Source organism: Eubalaena glacialis, chromosome 7, assembly GCF_028564815.1.
Source record: "Eubalaena glacialis isolate mEubGla1 chromosome 7, mEubGla1.1.hap2.+ XY, whole genome shotgun sequence".
In the NCBI taxonomy this organism is placed as follows: Eukaryota; Metazoa; Chordata; class Mammalia; order Artiodactyla; family Balaenidae; genus Eubalaena; species Eubalaena glacialis.
Genome location: NC_083722.1, coordinates 38,182,582 through 38,201,629, shown reverse-complemented (window position 1 = coordinate 38,201,629; position 19,048 = coordinate 38,182,582). Strand labels below are relative to the sequence as shown.

Here is a 19,048-nt window from a genome sequence, read left to right as displayed (position 1 = left end):
GTGATTTCAACCATCAATGGCATTTTATTTTGGAAGCTCTATGTATTCCATAGGTATTAACTTCCTTTCTCTCAACGCCCCCTCCCTAAAAAAATCAGAAAGATTAAAAAAATATATATAAAATCTCTTATCTAGTTTCTCTAAAGTCTTAGGTTAAAAAACTTAAGTGGTGCTTCTGCTTTATGAGGATACTGCTTTTTAAGGAGAATCCATAGTCTTTCCGTATGCTCACTACAGATTTCTACTCCTTCCTGGGGAAAAAATGGTCAATGCTTCTGCTTCTTTTTAATAAATTCATTTCTCGATTATTACACATTATCATTCCCCACTTGGCACATTCTTAGAAACTTGATTGTTGGATGCATTTTTCACTTGGCAAAAATTCAATGCGGCTTTGCGTGGGATGTCTAAGTGTCGGAAACAGCAGTGTTGATGTTCTGGTTTTGAGAGGGAAAATATATAGAGAGATGCATACAATCCCTGGAAGAACAAAAGCAAGAGACTGAAATAGGGGGCGCACACAGTTAAGAAGGCTGATAGACACTACTTGGTTTTGAATTCTATGGCTGTCAGCCACCAAAGACTGCAGTGTAGCCCAGAATATAAATTTCTGTAAGAAGAGGCTGGTTAGGCACTGCGAAATGATGGAGTTGGCTTCATTTCGTTCCAAGTGTATAGAGCAGATACACACAAGAAGGAGCAGTATGGGTCATTTGCAGTGAGCAGTAACCTGTGAACAATTACGCATGGGCATTTCTGCAAATGCTCTGTCAACACAGGCACTGGGGAAGAGAAAAGAAGCATCCTATTAAAATACACTTCCATCTCTAACTCACCCAAGACCCCAGGCCTCCTCAGCGCCTCAGATTTGCAAGACCAAAATGCAGTTTAGAGTTACGTGTCATTCTAGGTCATCTGGAAACTGGTTCACTGGGGCCATCTCAGAAGACCTGGGTGTGCCCAAGAGCGCAGCAAGTCTACCCAGAAGGGTATGCCTTAATGATCTTCACATCGTCCACAGGACGGTCCTGGGAGTTTGTTTCCACCATCCCTACTCGATTCACCATTCCTATACCCTGGCACACACGGCCAAAAATGGTGTGTTTGCCGTCAAGCCACTGGGTGGGAGCCAGGGTCACAAAGAACTGGCTGCCGTTGGTGTCTGGCCCAGCATTGGCCATTGCGAGAATTCCAGCCCCTGGCGGGAAAAAGGAAGAGAGGAAAGAGTATGAATAACCCCCATAGCTCCAGCCTGGATCTGCAACACCAGCCTAGGGATAAAAAGAAGCCAGACCAACCACCCAACCAGACAACCTTCCCCTCAGGGCAGGCTCTCTGCCCTTGCACAAGGGCTGACAACTGCACTACCCGATGGCCTCATCTTCCTTGTCTTCACCTACTCCCTAGCCTCTATCCATGATGATCCCTGCTAAGCTCTGGACCATGTTCTCAATTCCCCTCAAAAATTCAGGAAGGTCTCCTGCTTCTTTGAGGAAGCTTATAACAGCAACATTCAACAAGTAGTTAGAATCAAGATCACTCAGTTCGGCACTCTGAATCGCTCAGGACTCTTGAGGCCGCTTTCTCTAATCCGCCAGAGCTCTTTGTGGCTCTGCAGCTGGGCAGCTACATGGCACCAGGCCACGGTGTCAGGCATTCACCTTGAATCACAGCCAAAAGAGTGAGCTTTTAAAATCCACTCCCTCTTCCTAACCAGTCCAGCCAGGTCATATACCTACCTGTGAATTTCAAGTCTGGATGAAGTTCATCTTCAAACTGCTTGCCATAGATAGATGCACCACCTCGACCTGCCAGTTAGAAGACAGGAAACCAATCAGCCCACATTCTACCTCACACCAAGAACTACAGTCCAGGGTCAAATGACTTTTGGAGTACAGGAAAGGAAAATCAGTGAGCATGCCTAGCACCGTGCTAAGTACACTGCAACTACACAGCCCAGCAGCAGGATCAAGCACTGGCACAGCACACTCAAATCACTGGTTTCATTTAGGTAAGACGTTTCTTTTCAAAATAACACTGAGTGCTTTTTTCCTGCTTATGAAAGTAATACATTTTCACTGTCAAAATGTAGAAAACATAGATCATTATCAAAGGAACATTAAAGTCCCCTGTAATCTAACCATCTACAAATAACCACCATTCATGGTTTGATGTGTTAAGAGGTTTCCTAAATTTTTACATTTTTATGGGTACTTTAGACAGGAGTGCTCCAAGCCCTAACCCTATGCCCATCACAGACATTGCTAATCAATCAGCATTCTTCCCTGCTGAGCTTAGACTGGCCTCTGAATCCTTACCAACCCAGAAATCCAGGCAGCCATTTTTAATGGATCAGAGATGGCATAAGAATTGAAACCTATTTGTCATCCTTAACCTAGATGAAGGAAAATAAAATTCATTTAAGTCAAAGATAACTAGCTTAAGGAGAAACAAGGACAGTGCTGAGCGGCAATGTGGCAGAAAAGAATAACATTACAGTAGGGAGAATTCATTGGGAGGAGAAGCAGTATGCTGTAAGGAGAATATGAAGAAACATGGCATCGGGAATGATTTGCTAGCAACATCACAGGTTATTTATATATCCACAAGAGTCCATACCCTTGCTGTTCTGGGCACCCAGGTTTTGTTGTTAGAGAAAAATGATACGTTAAATAAGATTTTTCCATAGGAAAAAATGTCCTAATACGAGATAACTCTCTTAATCAATTATTTAGTCAACCATATGTCTTGTTGAACTACTTTGGTTTCTCCAAGTTGACCAGTCAAGACAAAACAGCCTGAAACAAAGTGAACAGCAGATTTATCAGCTTACTCTGCTTGCCTGGCAGCCAGGAAACAGGCCAGAGGCAAGGAGCTCACTTCCTTTTACAGCCTGCTGTGAAAGTAGCATGTTAAAGCACCATGTCCACCCCCAGAGGCCCCTGGGCCCTGCTAAGGTGTTTCCATGGTAAAAAATCCTTTGCTGTGTCTTTTAGGATGCTCCACCACAGGGAGCCTGTCACAGCCCCCGGTTCAGGAAGAAAACGCTGTTCTCATGCAAACAGGAATGGGGGTGAATGTTAACAGAGTTGGGGAAACCTCCCACCTGGCCCAGGCTACCCATGCTTCTGGAAAATTACTGAACTACCAAACTATGTAAAAATTCATTCCAAAAATTCCAACATGCCAGTATACCTCCAAACAGCAATTATATAACCAGTATGTTCCCTCTGACTACAGAGTCAAGGTTCCTGCTTGAGCTTGGGGTGGGGGTTGGTTAGTAGAAGTGCTAGGGCTGAAGATGAGAGAGGAGAAAGAGGGCTATGGGGACAAACTAAGGTCAAGCCCTACCTCCAGGGCTTGAATGAGCATGAAGAGGATGAAGTTCAGCAGTGCACTGTCTGTCCGCAGGCTGAGCCTTGGAAGTGTGATCTCTGCAAGCCAAGGACTGCCAGAACCTCAGGGCCCCACTCTCAAGGAACTGAAACCGAACATATGAATGGCACCACAAACAGGATAGGCCAGTCAAGAGTCACAGATACAGCCTGGGGGTTTAAGCAATCAGAAGGAGATGAGAGGAAAGGGCATGGAAGCCCCACTTCACTCACTAGGCATAGTTTGACCAATTGCAAGTAGTTTGGGCCTCGAAGGCACCATTTAATCATAATATGTTATCTTTTCATAACCTAATTCAACTCAGTAGGGTTTGCAGCAAATTGTCAGAAAGACAAATAATTCCAATCAAAACATTCCTTTGGGCATGCAGAATAGTGGAGAAATGGACAGGGAGTGATTAAAGAGTTCTCCGGTGCAGAGCAGGCAACAGATGTCAATGGTCACATATAAAGCCAAAAATTAGGAAGCTCTGTGGTAAAAACGTGCTGTGTGCCTCCTCTAGTACAGATACAAGGGAGACAGGCACAGGCCTGTTTTCCAAACTCTGTGCCCTCAAAGTTCTTCCACTCTTCTGTCCTCTCCTTTAAACATTTATTCAATGTATTTAATATTTCAGACATAAAAAGATACAAAGAATAATACGACAAACAACTGTACAGCCTCCCCTCAAGAAATAAAGTGTGGCCAATCCAGTCGAAGACCCCAGGCACACACACCCTGTTTCCCTACCCCAACTCCACCACTCCCCCAAGAGCTAACAACTGCTGTGAAGGATCTCATTTTCCTCTCAGGTCACCACTACTCTTTCTGACCAGAAGTTTGTCATTTCCGTGCATTTTCTTTTCTACTACACATTGTATGCATCCCTAAACAAATGTACTGTTGTTTGCATGTTTTTAGGTTTATATAAATGGTATTATACTCTACATATTCTTCTGCAGTTAGCTTTTTTTGGGTCACCACTGTAAGTGATATTCATCCATTTTGTTCCATGCAGCTCTCTGTAGCATTCGTTCCACTGAACGATTACAACACAATCTTTTCTCATGGTGATGGTTAGGATCTTTCCAATGTTTTTGCTATCATAAACCATGCTGCACTAACCATTCTTATACTGTCTCCCAAACACAAGTGCAGGAGCTCTCAGGGACTATACCTCATGGGGGATATGCAGGCTCACAGTGTATCAGCATTTCACCATTACTACATTTCCCCAACTATCTTGCCAGAAGTGGCCCCAATGTGCGCCCCACCCACAGTGCTCTCACTCTCACCCTTACCGCTCGAGGTCCTTTTGCCAGGCTTTTTCTAACATTTGTCGGTCTGAAAGGTGTCAGATCTCTTGTGGTGTTTTAAACTGCGTTTCCCTGAAGCTGTGCGTAATTTCCTGTTTACTGGCTATTTAGCTTCCCTCCTCTGTCAACAGTCACATTTCTACCGAGTGGTTTCACATTTTAAAATTTATATATATTTTATTAGTAGGATTATTCTAGATACTAATCCTTTGTCAGTTAATGCTTTTGCAAATACTTTTTGCCAGTTTACTTTTTTCACTCTTTTAATGGGATCTTCTCATGCAAAGAATTTTTTGCAGTTGAAATTCCTTAATCTTTTTCTGTATGATCTGTGCTTTCTGTTTCTTTAAAACACAAAAACAAAAAACCTGTCTTATCCCCAAGACTGCTCTGATGTGCTTCTTCCTTCTCCTGCTCACTGACTGTAGAAACCTCTCAAGGTGAACTAGAGTGGCATCTAAGACATGGAGAGTGGTCTCTTACACAAAGATTACCATACTTGGTGCTACCTGTGCCTACCACTCCCATGCCACAGCTGATGGAATCACGGATTAATATCCAGCCCTAAAGCAGCCACAGGTCAGCCAGTTAGCCATTAGGAGGCCCACGTGAAAGCTCTGCCTGGGGCATTCGACACAAGAAGGCAACTAACCAAACCAATCAAAGCCTCTCTTCCAGCAAGAGAGCCTCTAACAGATACCGCAGATGTCGTCTGAGCATTTCCAACCCCTTCTCCATGGCCTGCCTCAACCTCAGAGACAAAAAAGGCAGGTACTGACCAGTCCCGTTTGCAGCTAGGGGTAGCCAGATGACCCAGTTCTGACTTACTGACATAAACAGAAGCCACTGAGTAGAGCTTCTAGGAAAGCTATAGCTTTCCTGATTAAAAAAGGACAACACACTCCTGTCTTTCACCCATAGCTCTTTCCTCATCTTCCTCCTTTGAAAGCAGAGGTGATGTCAGGAGCAGCAGCAGCCACCTGGCAACCATAAGACAAGTTTGAGATCAAAGGCCAACACACTGAGAATGGTAGAGTGGAAGGACACAGCAAGCCTGGGTCCCTGACAACTCTGCTGGGCAGATGAACCAATGCCTGCAACTGCTTACCTCCAGACATTTTGTTATGTGAGAAAAACAAAAGCTCTCTTTGTTTAAGCCTCCGTGGTTTTCTGTTACTTGCAGCCAGAAGCACCCCAAATTGATACAATCACTTTGTTAGTAACAGTAGGAAGGGGGAACTGACTAGTGGAGCTACTATTGGATTACAAGGGCAAATGCCAGATACCAGACCTAACACAGCAAACAATACTACAGTTCTCCAAGAAGCTTTAGCTCTTAAGATAAGAGTCCTCTCTTCCTCACTTGCCTTTGGGGTCAGAGAGATCTGGATTTCGGTCCCCACTCCACCACTTACTAGCTGTGTAACCTTAAGCAATATACTTACCCTCTCTAAGCCCCAGTTTCCTTGTCCAAAAAATAGGAACATTAGTAGTACTTATGTCTCAAAGGACTGTTATGAGAATTAAATAAGACAATGCATGGAAACCATGTAGTATATAACATGAAGCAAACACAGTAGTATCAGTGATGATGAGCCTCCTTTAACTGAGATAATCTGAGCATTTTCTGTGAGAGACGACTGTAGGTTGTGACCAACAGTCCACCTTGGGAGGCAGTCTGCCCAAGTTTATGCCAGTTCCTCTGTCTTCAAACCTCTTCCCCCTCTGCTCCTTGCTCTTTGTAGATAACTTTGCTTCTTATTTCACTGAGAAAAAGGAAGAGAACTTTCACATGTTCTCATCACCAAATCCACTTCTCCTTCCTACATCTCTACCCGTTTACCTTGCTTCATCCATTATTAATACACTGTATAAATAAATTGTTCAAATGACTATCCCACCACCACATACTAATCAATCCCATTCACCTTTAAGGAACTTTGCAGCTACAATTTTCCCTTCTCCTATATCAGTTTTTCTTTCTGATAGATCATTCCTATCAGCATAAAAACATGGTATTACTATTACACATTTTGGAAAAAGGACGACAACACTGTCTTCCAAGTATCTCCCCATTTCTCTGCATCAATTTCCAGAAAAACCCCACCCCACTTCTTCTCCAGCCTCTTGAACGCTCTCCATTCAGATGTTTGCCCTCACCATTCCCTGAAACTGCTCTTGTCAAGGTCATCAGTACCACCACGTTGTCATTAAATCCACTGGTCAATCCTCAGGCCTCACCCTGCCTGACCCAACAGCAGCATCGGACAGTTGATGTCACCTTCTTGAAATCCCACCTTACTGGCAGCTCTTCATTTTCCTCTACTGGCTCCTTCTCCACTTCCCTCTCTCCTTTCACAGATGTTAGACCTGCACTGATATGTGAAGACTTCTCCTTCCAACACTTGTTCCCTCCCCCCTTTACCTTTCACAAGTGCTACCCCATTAAATCTCTTGAATTTCTCACTCTGTCTTGGCATGTGCTTCCCAGAGGACCAGAACCAACAGAACCCCTATCACCATAGTGCAAACTATAAGCTTTAGCTTTGACAACAGTGAAAGCTTCTAATTCATCTCCCTGCTTCCGGCCTTGCCTCCTGCTTTCCACACCAGTCTATTCTGCATGTGGAAGTCAGGGGATCCTTTTAAAACAAGTCTCATCATGGCAGTCCTCTGCTCAAAATCCTCCAGTGACATTTCATCACACTTCAAAGTCCAGAGTCTTCATCACAACTTACAAGACTTTCCATGATCTGGTTCTCTGATACCTCCTGCCACTCTCCCCCTCACTCACCTGCTCCAGCCACAGTGGCCTCCGTGCTGTTTCTTGCAGAGCACACTCTGGTTCTAAGACCTCTGACTGCCGTTCCCTCTGGATTGTCCTTGTCCCTGACATTCTCATGGTTCATTACTTTATTTTATCCAGAGCTCTGCTCAAATGCCTTCTTATCAGAGAGGTCTTCCCTAATCACACTATCCAAAGTAGCACCTCCCTCACTATCCCGGTGGTTCTCAACCAGGGGTGACTCTGCCCCCTGGGGATGCTGAAAAATGCGTGGAGACATTTTTGGCTGTCACACTGAGGACTTCTACTGGCATCTAGGGAGTAGAGGTCAGGGATGCAGCTAAACATTCTACAATACACAGGACGGCCCCCACGACAAAGAATTATCCAGCTTAAAATGCCAGTACTGCCAAGGCTGAGAATCCCTGCTCTAGCCCCTTGTACGTCATTTTTTCCATATCATTTGTCATGCACAACCTGACAGTGTATTATGTACTTATTTGTTCACTGTCTCTCCCACCAGAATGAGCGTTCCATGAGGGCTTTCTTATTCATTATTGTATCCCCAGCTCTTACAATAATGCCTGGAGTCCAACAGACGTTTGTTAAATGAATTAACAACCAAAATAAACAATAAACACCCATACTTTTTTGAGCTCCTATTTTGTGTTGAACCTGTGCTAACCATTTTATAAACATCTGCTCATTTACTACTCACAACAACCCTCATGAGGTACACATAACCACACCCCCCATTTATATATAAGAAGGCTCAGCAAGGTCACATAAGTTGTCTAACATAACACTTAGTAAGTGTTCGTGTGAAGCCAAGATTCAACCCCAAGCCCAGCGGGCTCCACGACCCTCTGTTCACCCCCACACTACACTACCTTGCCATATATCACGGCTGGATTAAATGTCCTTACACATTTTTCTTATCAAGAGTCCAATATGGTCCCCGAATGATGCTAATTCAAATCTGAACTCCCGTCTGGGAGTCTCCATGAACTGGCCCAATCTTAACCCCCATGCTGTCTCCTACTACTCTGTGCACTCTGCCCCAAACTGCTCCTCCCTTACTCTCCCCTAAGCATGCAGTTTGGGGGTCTTAGAAATCACATTTTATGCATCTGTCCTGGGCGTGGAGAGGTGGCTGGGTCACGTCACAGAGCCAGTCCAGCATGAGACGCGACACCTGGGGTGGTGGGTTCTCCTTCACACCCTACATGTGTGTCACTTGTGCCTCCATTCTGTATTCACTCTTCTTTCTAAATCTATCAATAAAATGCCCTTCCCTGTCCTCTCAAAAGTTAAAATTCTACATTTCCTTCAAGGCCCACCTCAAAATATTACTCCATCCCATTCTAACCCCATTCCACTGTACTTTTTCTCTCATTATGAATTATTCCAACAAATGTTCTATACATAATCCATAGCATACCACCATGCATTTGCATATTTATCATATTATTACTTTCTAGTTGTTTCTTATAATGAATACACTGTTTTCTTGGCAGGGCAGGGTTCTCTGCAAGGAAGAGAAAAATGCCTTGGCTTCTAATGCTTAAATACTCCTCACAGGCCTTAGAATAGTACAGGATACCCCACAGACTCTTAGCAAATATTCATCAAATGAATAAAATTAACAAGAGCTTGTTGTTCAACACGTGAAATTTCAGGTGTTCCTGGAGCTACTAAGAGGTGAGACGAAATCAGAGTGAGGGTGACACACAGCATAATCAGCATGTAATTAATCACTGTAATCACGGCAGCTGGTGAGCACCGTGAGGCTAAGTGCAGAGCTGGAAACGTGAAAGGAAGAGCTTGATAGGATGCCATGTCTTACAGGGAGAGGAGAAAGAGAAGAAGTTAGTAGAAAACAGAGAAAAGACATTCAGAGGGCTAAGAGAAGAGCCAGCATAGAGTTATTACAATAAAGGAAATTTAAAAGAAGAAAAATGGTTTAAAATGAAGGAGGAGGTCAAAGTCAAAGACATCTGAATTGAGAAAACATCTGGCAAAGGTGTATCAGAAAGACCCTGGAGGACTTCCCTGGTGGCACAGTGGTTAAGAATCCGCCTGCCAATGCAGGGGACACGGGTTCGATCTCTGGTCTGGGAAGATCCCACATGCCGCGGAGCAACTAAGCCCGCGAGCCACAACTACTGAGCCGATGTGCCACAACTACTGAAGCCCTCGCGCCTAGAGCCTGTGCTCCACAACAAGAGAAGCCACCACAATGAGAAACCCACACACCACAATGAAGAGTAGCCCCTGCTCGCCGCAACTAGAAAAGCCTGCATGCAGCAACGAAGACCCAATGCAGCCAAAAATAAATTAATTAATTAAAAAAAAAAAAGAAAGACCATGGAAAGTATAGTTCCAGAGGAGCCGGACTGAGGGACAGAAAGGATATATCAGGGATAGAAAAGCTACATCGACCTGCTGAAGAGCCCAGAATGCCACAAGCTGGTCATCTGAGATGTTCAGCAAAAATTATGTTACCTAGTCAGCCAGCAGTCCATACTAGTGACCCAGGAGGGCCTAACTCCTGTTTGCCTTCCACCATAAGCCTGCCAACAGGCTTAGCTCAACCACTCACTATACTTGAGGCTGGACGCAATTATTTGGAAATCTTTTGAGTGATTCAATTTCATTAAAATTACATCATGGAAATGTGACATTATGAAGGATTGCGAACTAATTACAGAAATACAGGGAAGCTCTGACAAGAGCACTCACATCTGAGTCACTTCCAATTCTTGTACACTAATCAAGAACTCTCAGTTCACTGGTGTTATGAATTAAAATTTTATCTCATAACAACAAGAAAGAGGAAGAAGACAGGAAAGAAGTACAACAAAGCGTTGACAGGACATTTTCAGATAAAGAAAGTGGACTGAAGCAGAATTAGACTTAGCCTTCCCCAATAACTGATGAGGCAAACACAAAAAATTCAATTGTTTTCAAAGCCAAAAATTCATCAGCAACAACCAAATAAGAAAAGGGAGACAAACTTATTCCAAAGATTCTGAAAAGAGTCAGTCAGGGAAAGAAATAAGAGACTCTTCTGCCTGCACTCCTGAAAAGTAGTAATCAGGAAAGGAGGAGTGTCACCCAGAGAATTCTCACAAATACCCTCCAATTTTGAGAAGCCAACAAGGGGAGTGGGTGAACAGCCCTGAAGAAGTTAAGGAGAAGTCCTTGAAGACAGAAGCCCACACACCACAGGCGCTCAGGAGTGGCAGGTCAGGGTAATAGCAATGACCACCTTAGTTAGGTGGAGGAACACAGGGCCATGACAGGGATTAGGACATGCTACTCCAAAATAAGGCACCCTGGCATAATGAGTATTTCAAGTTGAAGGAATGTGAGAAACGGCAGGTGCAGGAAGGACTTTCTGACATTCCCCTGAAGTGGGTCATAAGACTCTCAAGTGAGAGGTCCCCTCCGTATACTTGGAGGAAAGGAACATCCCTACTTTCATGAAAGAGGGACACCCAAGAGGAATCTGAACGAACAAGCCTTGCTAAGTCTCCCCTAGTTTACTACACTGAGCTTATACTCATACCCCTTTTGTCCGCTCACATTTTCCCACAACTTTCCACTTTTTATCAAACCTAGCCTAAAAACGTTCAAGGTAACCGCTTCTTCAGGTCTTCATTTCCCTATAAAGGAAATGTCATGCAGAACTTATATTAAATAAATTTGTATGCTTTTCTCTCGCTAATATGTCTTCTGTTATAGAAATCCAGCTGAAAACGAAAAAAGGTATGAGGCTCTTTTTCCTCTGCTACAGCTATACTCAGGGGCTACCCAGGGCCTGGGGTCGGGGTAGAGGGACACCACTGGCATGGAGTCTGGGAAGACAGAACAGAAGTCAGCCCTCCCACAGGGGCTCACTCAGCGTGAGCTGAGCCGGTGTTCTCTCCCACACCCTCAGCAGGCTAGAATAAAATGGAAAGAAAGCAACCTAGCATTTGGGATGGGGAAGATGACTGGCCCCACAAAGGTAGGGGAGTGACAAAGAGAATCCACTTACACTGTACCCAAGCAAATAAAAGGTAAGGTCAATGCAGGTTCCGACGTTAAGCGTGGATTTGACAACAAGAAATGGCACGGAGACTATGCAAACATACACAACAAATGGAAGGAGAGAGAGAAGGGAGAAAATATAATCCAAGAAGGGCTTCTCCATGGTTGTCTCAGCTACAGATGCTTCAACAAAAATAAGAATCCAAGAAAACAAGAGCTCAAAGACAAGATAACAAATCAACAGAATAAGGTGAAAAGATTGCAGAGCTGAGGAAACAGACTGAGAGCCAAATGACACCAAGACAGCTCTAATAAATAAATTAGAGCAGTAAAGAACAGAACAGACAGGGCTCAAAACTGAATAAGGCACAGAGTAAAGGTCTGAGATTATTTCAGTGGATGCAGGAAAAAATAGAAAAACATCATCTCACTTACTCAGGAGAAATGAGACAGATATGGAAGGCAAAGGCAATGAAATAAAGAATAACTAGTTTCCTGAAACAGAAAATCCAGTAAGTGTAACAGAGAAAATATTCAGAAATACAAATAAAAAAATTTCCCTGAACTGAAGGAAGGAGTAAATCCGGCCTCAGTATTCTCCAAAGCCATGTTCAAAACCAGAAGGCAATGGAGCAGAATTGTCTAAAAAGATCTGAGAGAATTAGTCTGGCCCAAGAATAGTAAATAAATCATGATCTTTTTCAACTATAAGCGTAACTGGCAGAAATTCTCAAACATGATTGAGTTTGAAAATATAACACCCTCCAGCCCTTGCAATAAAAACCACTCAACAATATATTCTGCCTTCTACCACTTGTGGATAGAAAAGCCTAGTGGTGAGCACTGAACCCTCTGAAATGTAGAACCCACACTGTAACTGAGGGACTCACGGGTGCAGAATGGAAAATGCTGTAAACTCTGATAAGGAAAAATAAAACTAACAACAAAAAAGTGGGAGCAAGGGAGGGAGGACAGGTGTGAGATAATAAAAAAAAAGATATATCTATATATACATATATATATATAGAGAGAGAGAGAGAGAGAGAGAGACATATAGATGCCCCTGGTTCCTGGCACAGAGCCTCTAAAACCCTTGTAAATTCCTAAGTGGTAAGAACACTAGGAGCATCTCTTGTTCTAATATTTGGTCTTTGACCCTATCCCTGACACAAGGCTCCTGAAACCCTTATAAATTCCTAAGTGATTAGAGCACTAGGACCATCTTTTGTTCTAATGAGGTGACTCCGGGTGGAATCCTGGATGGGGGCTGGCCACCAGAAAGACCAAGTCATGATTAGAAGCTTGGAATTTTCAGTGCCTGCCCCACCCACTTCTCCAGAGAGGGAAGGAGGGGAGAAAGGCTAGAAATGGAGCTAATAATTGATCATGCCTACATGAGGAAGCCTCCATAAAATCCCAATAGCACAGAGTTTATAGAGTTTCAAAGCAGACGAACACACCCACCCTGGGAGGGTGATGCACCCCAACTCCATGGGGATAGGATTTCCCATTCTCAGCACCTTCCCAGACCTCACCTGAAGCATCTCTGTTTATCTGTATCCCTTACAATATCCTTTAATAAACTGGTAAATGTAAGTAAGCACTTAGGTTTCCCTGAGTTCTCTGACCTGCTCTAGCAAATTAATCAAACACAGCTGGTGTCACAGGGAGCTGCTTGTTGTGGGGAAAAAATTCCATACATTTGGTGACCAGAAGTGTCAGTGAAGTGTTCTGTGCGAGCATATAAAAGTAAAGGAAAAACCCAGGAGGGAAGAACTGAGTTTTTCCCAACACAGGAAGCAAGTAAAACTAAGTTTTTCCTAAACAATAGGAATGGGTAGAAATTTAAGTACTAATTGCCTCATCTTTCATAGCAGGAAGTCAATTTTTCTGTTAAGTATATACAAAATTAAATAAAATACTTTTTTTTTAAAAACAATAGCATGCATGACATAGCCTATTCTCTTGAAATTATTTCCATCTAGCTAGTTATCCATCCTTTTAACTAGGTATCTGAAAAGAAAGATGTCTACAATAATGGCCACCAAAAGTTAACGTTCATCATTTCTGAGAGGTGGGACATTGGGGGAATAGCTAATGGTGGTTAGGAATCTTTAGGAGGTAAACTTATGAGTGATTTTTTTTTTTCTTTTCTTTTCTTCTTTGGCCACGCCGCGCGGCTTGCGGGATCTTAGCTCCCCAACCAGAGAGTCCTAACCACTGGACCATCAGGAAATTCCCACTTATAAGTGATTTTTTTGTTCTTTTTTTCTACTTTCCTCTATATTCTATATTTTGAAATGTGTCCATATATATTGAAAAAATAGAATGCCTCTTCATCATAAAGGATAAATAAAGGACAACTGAGAATGACAAGGAAGAAAAAGACTGAGAAAAAACTGCCACAGAGGGAACCAAGCTTATTTAAAGGCAAAAGAGCAGGAATAGGAATTAGCAGAGAGAAAATGCAGACTGGGAAGCAAGGGCCCTTGAAACTTATAAATGTTGGCATCTACCAATTTCACTAATAAATCCCAACTAAACGATGATAACTCCCAAATTCATACATCCATCCCAGACCTTTCCATGAACTCCACACTCATATCCCATTAATCAACATTTCCACTCTCTTTCCAATCTCTTTCTCTCACACGCCTGTCCTTCCCGGCTTCCAACCTCAACAAATCCCACTGGCTCCATTTCTATCAAAACGTAACCTGAATCCAGTCACTTCTCACCACCGTCTCTACTATCAGGCTACTCCAACCACATATATCTAGACTGGATGACTACAGCAGCTTTCTAACTGGTTCCCAGCTCTCACTCTTGCCCCACATCATCTAGTCTCCAAACAGCAGTCAGAGTGATCTTTTTTTTTTGGCTGTGCCACACAGCATGTGGGATCTTAGTTCCCTGACGACCAGCGACTGAACCCGTACCCCCTGCAGTGGAAGCACAGACCCCTAACCACTGGACCGCCAGGGAATTCCCAGAGTGATCTTTTTAAAGAATAAGTCAGATCATGTCACTCCTTTGCTCAAAACCTTCTAATGGCTCCCATCTTATTCAGAATAAAACCCAAAGTCTCTACTATGCCCTACAAGGTCCTACATGATCTCCTATGTAGGCTCCTGCCTCACAGCCTCTGGGTCTACTCTTCCCTCCATGAAAATGTTCTTCTCTCAGTCACAAGGTTCATTCCTTCACTTCCTTCAGATCTCTGTTCCAATCACATCTTTCAGACAGGACTTCCCTGACCTTTCTACTAAAGTCCCATCCCCACATCCTTTTCCTGCTTTATTGAGAGCAGGAAGTTAGGGTTTTTTTTTCGTCTAGGCACAGCCATATCCCAGAACTCAGAAAAATATATGACACAAGGCAGGTGCTCAGTATTTGTTAAATGAATGAATCAATCTAAGAACTCACTATTTTCTTTTCCTCAAAACACTGCAAATGTCCTTCTTTACTCCTGATTATCCAGACTACTCTATGCAGTACTATAATTCAGGCAAACATTATTTGCTCTTAGAAAGCAATACACAGAAGTTATGAGAAACTCTATAAAGTCCGGGAGTCAAGATTGGTTTCTGGTCAATTCCACTTGTGTGTGTTTGGGGAACGGGGTGTGCTAGCAAGGGCAGGAGTAGTCACCAGAATCAACTAACCCAGTCCCTGGTATGTGGAAGAGAGCCCTGGCTACCTTCTACCCAGTTATAACAGGATGAGCCTTCAGAAACTAATGTTGACTTAACTGTACCTGTCCCTGTTGGGTCACCTCCCTGGATCATAAAGTCTTTGATGATTCTGTGGAATTTGGTGCCATTGTAGTAACCTCGACGAGCCAATTCAGCAAAGTTCTTACAAGTCTTTGGAGCATGCTTCCAGTACAGCTCCAGCACGATGATCCCCATGCTGCAGGGGGAGAGGACAGTAGAGCTCCAGTCAAGAACAAGGTCACAGCAGACAGAAACATTATGGGACTGCTCCATGACTCTTCCTTTTCAAGCTTATAAATCATGAAATTATGATAAATATCAGATTTCATGCTCAGCAAAGGAAAACAACACAATGCAAATAACATAAACACAGATACCTCCTTTGAGTAAAACATGCAGGGGCTTCTGGTACTTCTTTTAAGCAAAATAACCATGGACAACTAAAAATTCTAACACCTTGTATACAAGAAATCACTATACCAATATAACCAATATAACCAACCCCTGAATTAGGGGAAAAAAATCTTACACTTAATTTGTAATTTTTTTTAAGTTGGACATTAAAATATTGGGAATTCAAATTTATTTATACATACATAAGTTTCTGGGTGGGGGTGGAAAGTGGGTAAATGGGAGACAGGAAGGTTTTCAGTGAATATCTTTTTTAAGCTTTTGTATTTTTGAGCTATGTAAATTACTACCTATTCATTAAAAAATTTAATGGGGAAAAAAAAAGGTACAGTTTGTGTGTATTTAGGAAGGGTACAACAAAGGCAAAATCTGATTACTTCAAAGCTTTACACCTGCCCAATGTGATGAGTGCTTTTCCCCTTGAAGTAGTGCTAAGGAAAAGGAAGAAGTAAGACTTAGGACAGGTGCCTTCCCCTCCATTTCATCACTCACCTAGACTTTAAGCTCCAAGAATGTGTGAGCTGAGTCAACTCTGTATAGCCTGAATACCCAGTGCCAAGCACAGTGTAAGCACTCTATTAATAAATGTAGTATGTGCTAGAACATAGTTTTCTAAAAGCCTTTCTACTGGCAATTCATCCTTCACACTCCTAACATTCAACACGGATTAACAACTACTCTGTGCAAGATACAGTTCTAAGTGCTTTTCCTCTCACGGAGCAACATTCTGGTGGATATTTGTAAAATACAGGGAATAACTTTTTGGAATGGCAACCAGAAAATACCTATACAAATTTGAAATGTGCATACCTTTTGACAGCAATTTCAACTTCTAAGTTTCTATTCTATGGAGAAACTTACGAAAATGCTTAAGGATACAATATGTGCAAGGATGTTTATGCCAGTATTTGTCCTAACAAAAAAAAATATGAGAAGCAATTTAAGTCTTCAAAGAGGGAATGACTAAAATATGAAATATCCATACTACGAAGGCTGCATGTACTAGTGTGCGAAAGAAAAGCAAATTACAGAAAAAATATATATATACAATATGATCATACAATCTTATTATTGTTTAAAAATAGAACATAAAAGAGATGGCTATGTGTACAGAGAAAAAGATCTGGATGGTCATCCAACAAACTATTAATGGTGTTTTTACAGAGAGGAGTGGCTTTCACTTCTTCTTCTATACACTTCTACAACTGCTTGGATTTAAATTTTGATTTATGTTGTAATTAAAAAAACTAACAGGTGAGTTAAGAAATAACATACTTTCAAGTTGAGGCCAGAAAAGGTAGAATTTTCTCATTAAGAAGGTGGGGAAAATGGCCAAGGGGCAAGAGCAGCATCTGAGAGAACTGTGCTCTGATGGAAAAGCAGCATGGGCAAGAATAGAAAGATGGAAAGACGATGGCTGGACCTTGGCTGCTGGTGTGAGAACAGCAGATGTAGGGAGAGAGGTAGGCAAAGGCCAGGATGAAGGTCAGACTACAAAATTTCAATTTTATACTGTTGTAGTAGTAAGAAGTTACTTAAGGTTATTTGTCCTACTTTGGAAAGATCACTTTTAACTTTTTCCAAGGAAGCAATGGAATGAATGGGGCTAAAGAACCTAGCACATAAGGCAGACAGACCAGGCTCCAAATGAGGTTCCCCTACTTACTAGCTACATGGGTTTAATCAAGCCATTTGCTCTGTAAATTTTGACATTTCTCCTGCTAAAACTGGAGAGAAGCTGGAATTGTACCTACATGATCTGAGTTGCTAAGAGGATTAAACCAAATGTGATGCTACACATCAGGGGCATGGCAATAGCTGTTTGGTGCTCAATATTACCACTCTTTGATAGGAGAGAATAAATGTGCTTCTTCCTGTGTCCTCCTAAAAATATGTTTATACAACTGTGCTACTTACAACCTTAATATTTACAAATCTGTCTCCTTCACTATACTGTAAGCTTCTAAAAGCAAGGCTGTGTTTTATCCACCTCTGACCCTCAGATCCTACGTCCCCGGCCTGTAGATTCAATACACGTTAGTTGAATGAAAGGATGAACGAACGGAGGGGTGAGAGGAAGGCAATCGGGCCTCTGTCGCTAAAGTCTCAGCGCGAGTCGGTGAGGAGCTCGGACGCGGGCAGTGGCGGTCCCCACTCACCCCTCAGGCTGCCGCCACGACCGCAGCTCCACAAGGAGGTCGGCCTCCCGAAGGAGCGCGCCGGGAACCCAGCCCCGCGGCTAAGCCTGGGCTCCGCGTCGCCTCCGCCAGCCCAGCCCCAGAGGCCGGGCCCTCACCTGGTCTCCAAGTATACGTTGGGCGGCTGCCAGGAGTCTGGAGGGATCGCCGCCATAGCGAAGCTGGCGGAAACCTCCCGTAGCAATTACTACTTCCGGCGATTCGCCTGGGACCCGATTCGCCGGGGACCCGCCGCCGCTGCACACACTTCCGGTTCCCGCCATTCAACTCTAGCGATGCTAAAATTTGGGGGCTTGAGACAAGGAAGGGGAAGGACCCCCACCTCCAAGGACGAGAATCTGGGGTGCAAGGCGAAAGCAAGCTGTCCGCAAGGACGGAGAAAAGTGCAAGCTCTATAAAAGGTGGTCTCCAAGTGGAGAGATGCCGCGCCCCTCTCCGGACGCTCTGATTGTCTTTTAGGCGTGGAAGGCGTGACCAACCAGCAAATCTGCACTTCTATTGGCGTTAAATCCTAACCTTTCATTTGGAAGAATTCCCTAGTCCCACAATCTAAGGAGAGGAAGAGTGGAAGGCAATAGAGATGAGAAACGCCAGTGACTAACGCTTGTAAAGCGCTGTATATTTACAGAGCACTTGAACATTATAATCTACTCCGCAAAACAATCCTATAAACTAGATGTTATTATTCCCATTTTTCAGATGTGAAAACTGAGACTCAGCAGTTAAATGACTTAAATGACTTGTCCATAGCCATACAGCAAATCAGAGCTTCTAGACTCCAAAGGCAGAGTCTGGAGAGACGGGAGAGGGAAGGACAGGGAAGAAAATGAGAGATAAGGGAGAGACAGGAGAATGAAGATCAAATAGATCAGGGCTAGAGCAAGGCTTAGAGTGACTGTGGCTGGGATAGATGATGCCCCAAGGTTATTAGAGTTTGCTCAGAATCAAAGAGAAGCAAAGTAGAGGCAATGTGACGAGGTTTGGAGGGAGGACAAAAAAGAAATGGGGTAAATAAACATATTGTAAATGCTCTGCACACCGCTTAATAATGATGGCTAAATGAATGCTTACTTTGTGCCTGGCATCCAGCTAAGGACTATTGTGTACTTTTACATTGTTAAAAATCAAACACAAATGGAGCCCAGACTTGGAAATTCTCTGAGCAGACAAATCAGTTTAGTCATACAAGTAAAACTTAAATTTAGCTTATTC

The 19,048-nt window shown here is 43.1% G+C and overlaps 1 protein-coding gene across 1 annotated transcript; it reads right to left on the bottom strand.

The window, feature by feature from the left end:
- On the bottom strand, positions 1-18,036 carry PPIL1 (peptidylprolyl isomerase like 1). The gene is made up of 4 exons (XM_061195115.1): positions 17,935-18,036; positions 15,269-15,423; positions 1,740-1,808; positions 1-1,198 (listed from the first exon to the last, which is right to left on the bottom strand). Exons 1-4 carry the CDS (start codon positions 17,988-17,990, stop codon positions 978-980), a joined length of 501 nt encoding a protein of 166 aa, XP_061051098.1. The 5' UTR covers positions 17,991-18,036; the 3' UTR covers positions 1-977.
- Positions 18,037-19,048: the final 1,012 nt, after the last annotated feature.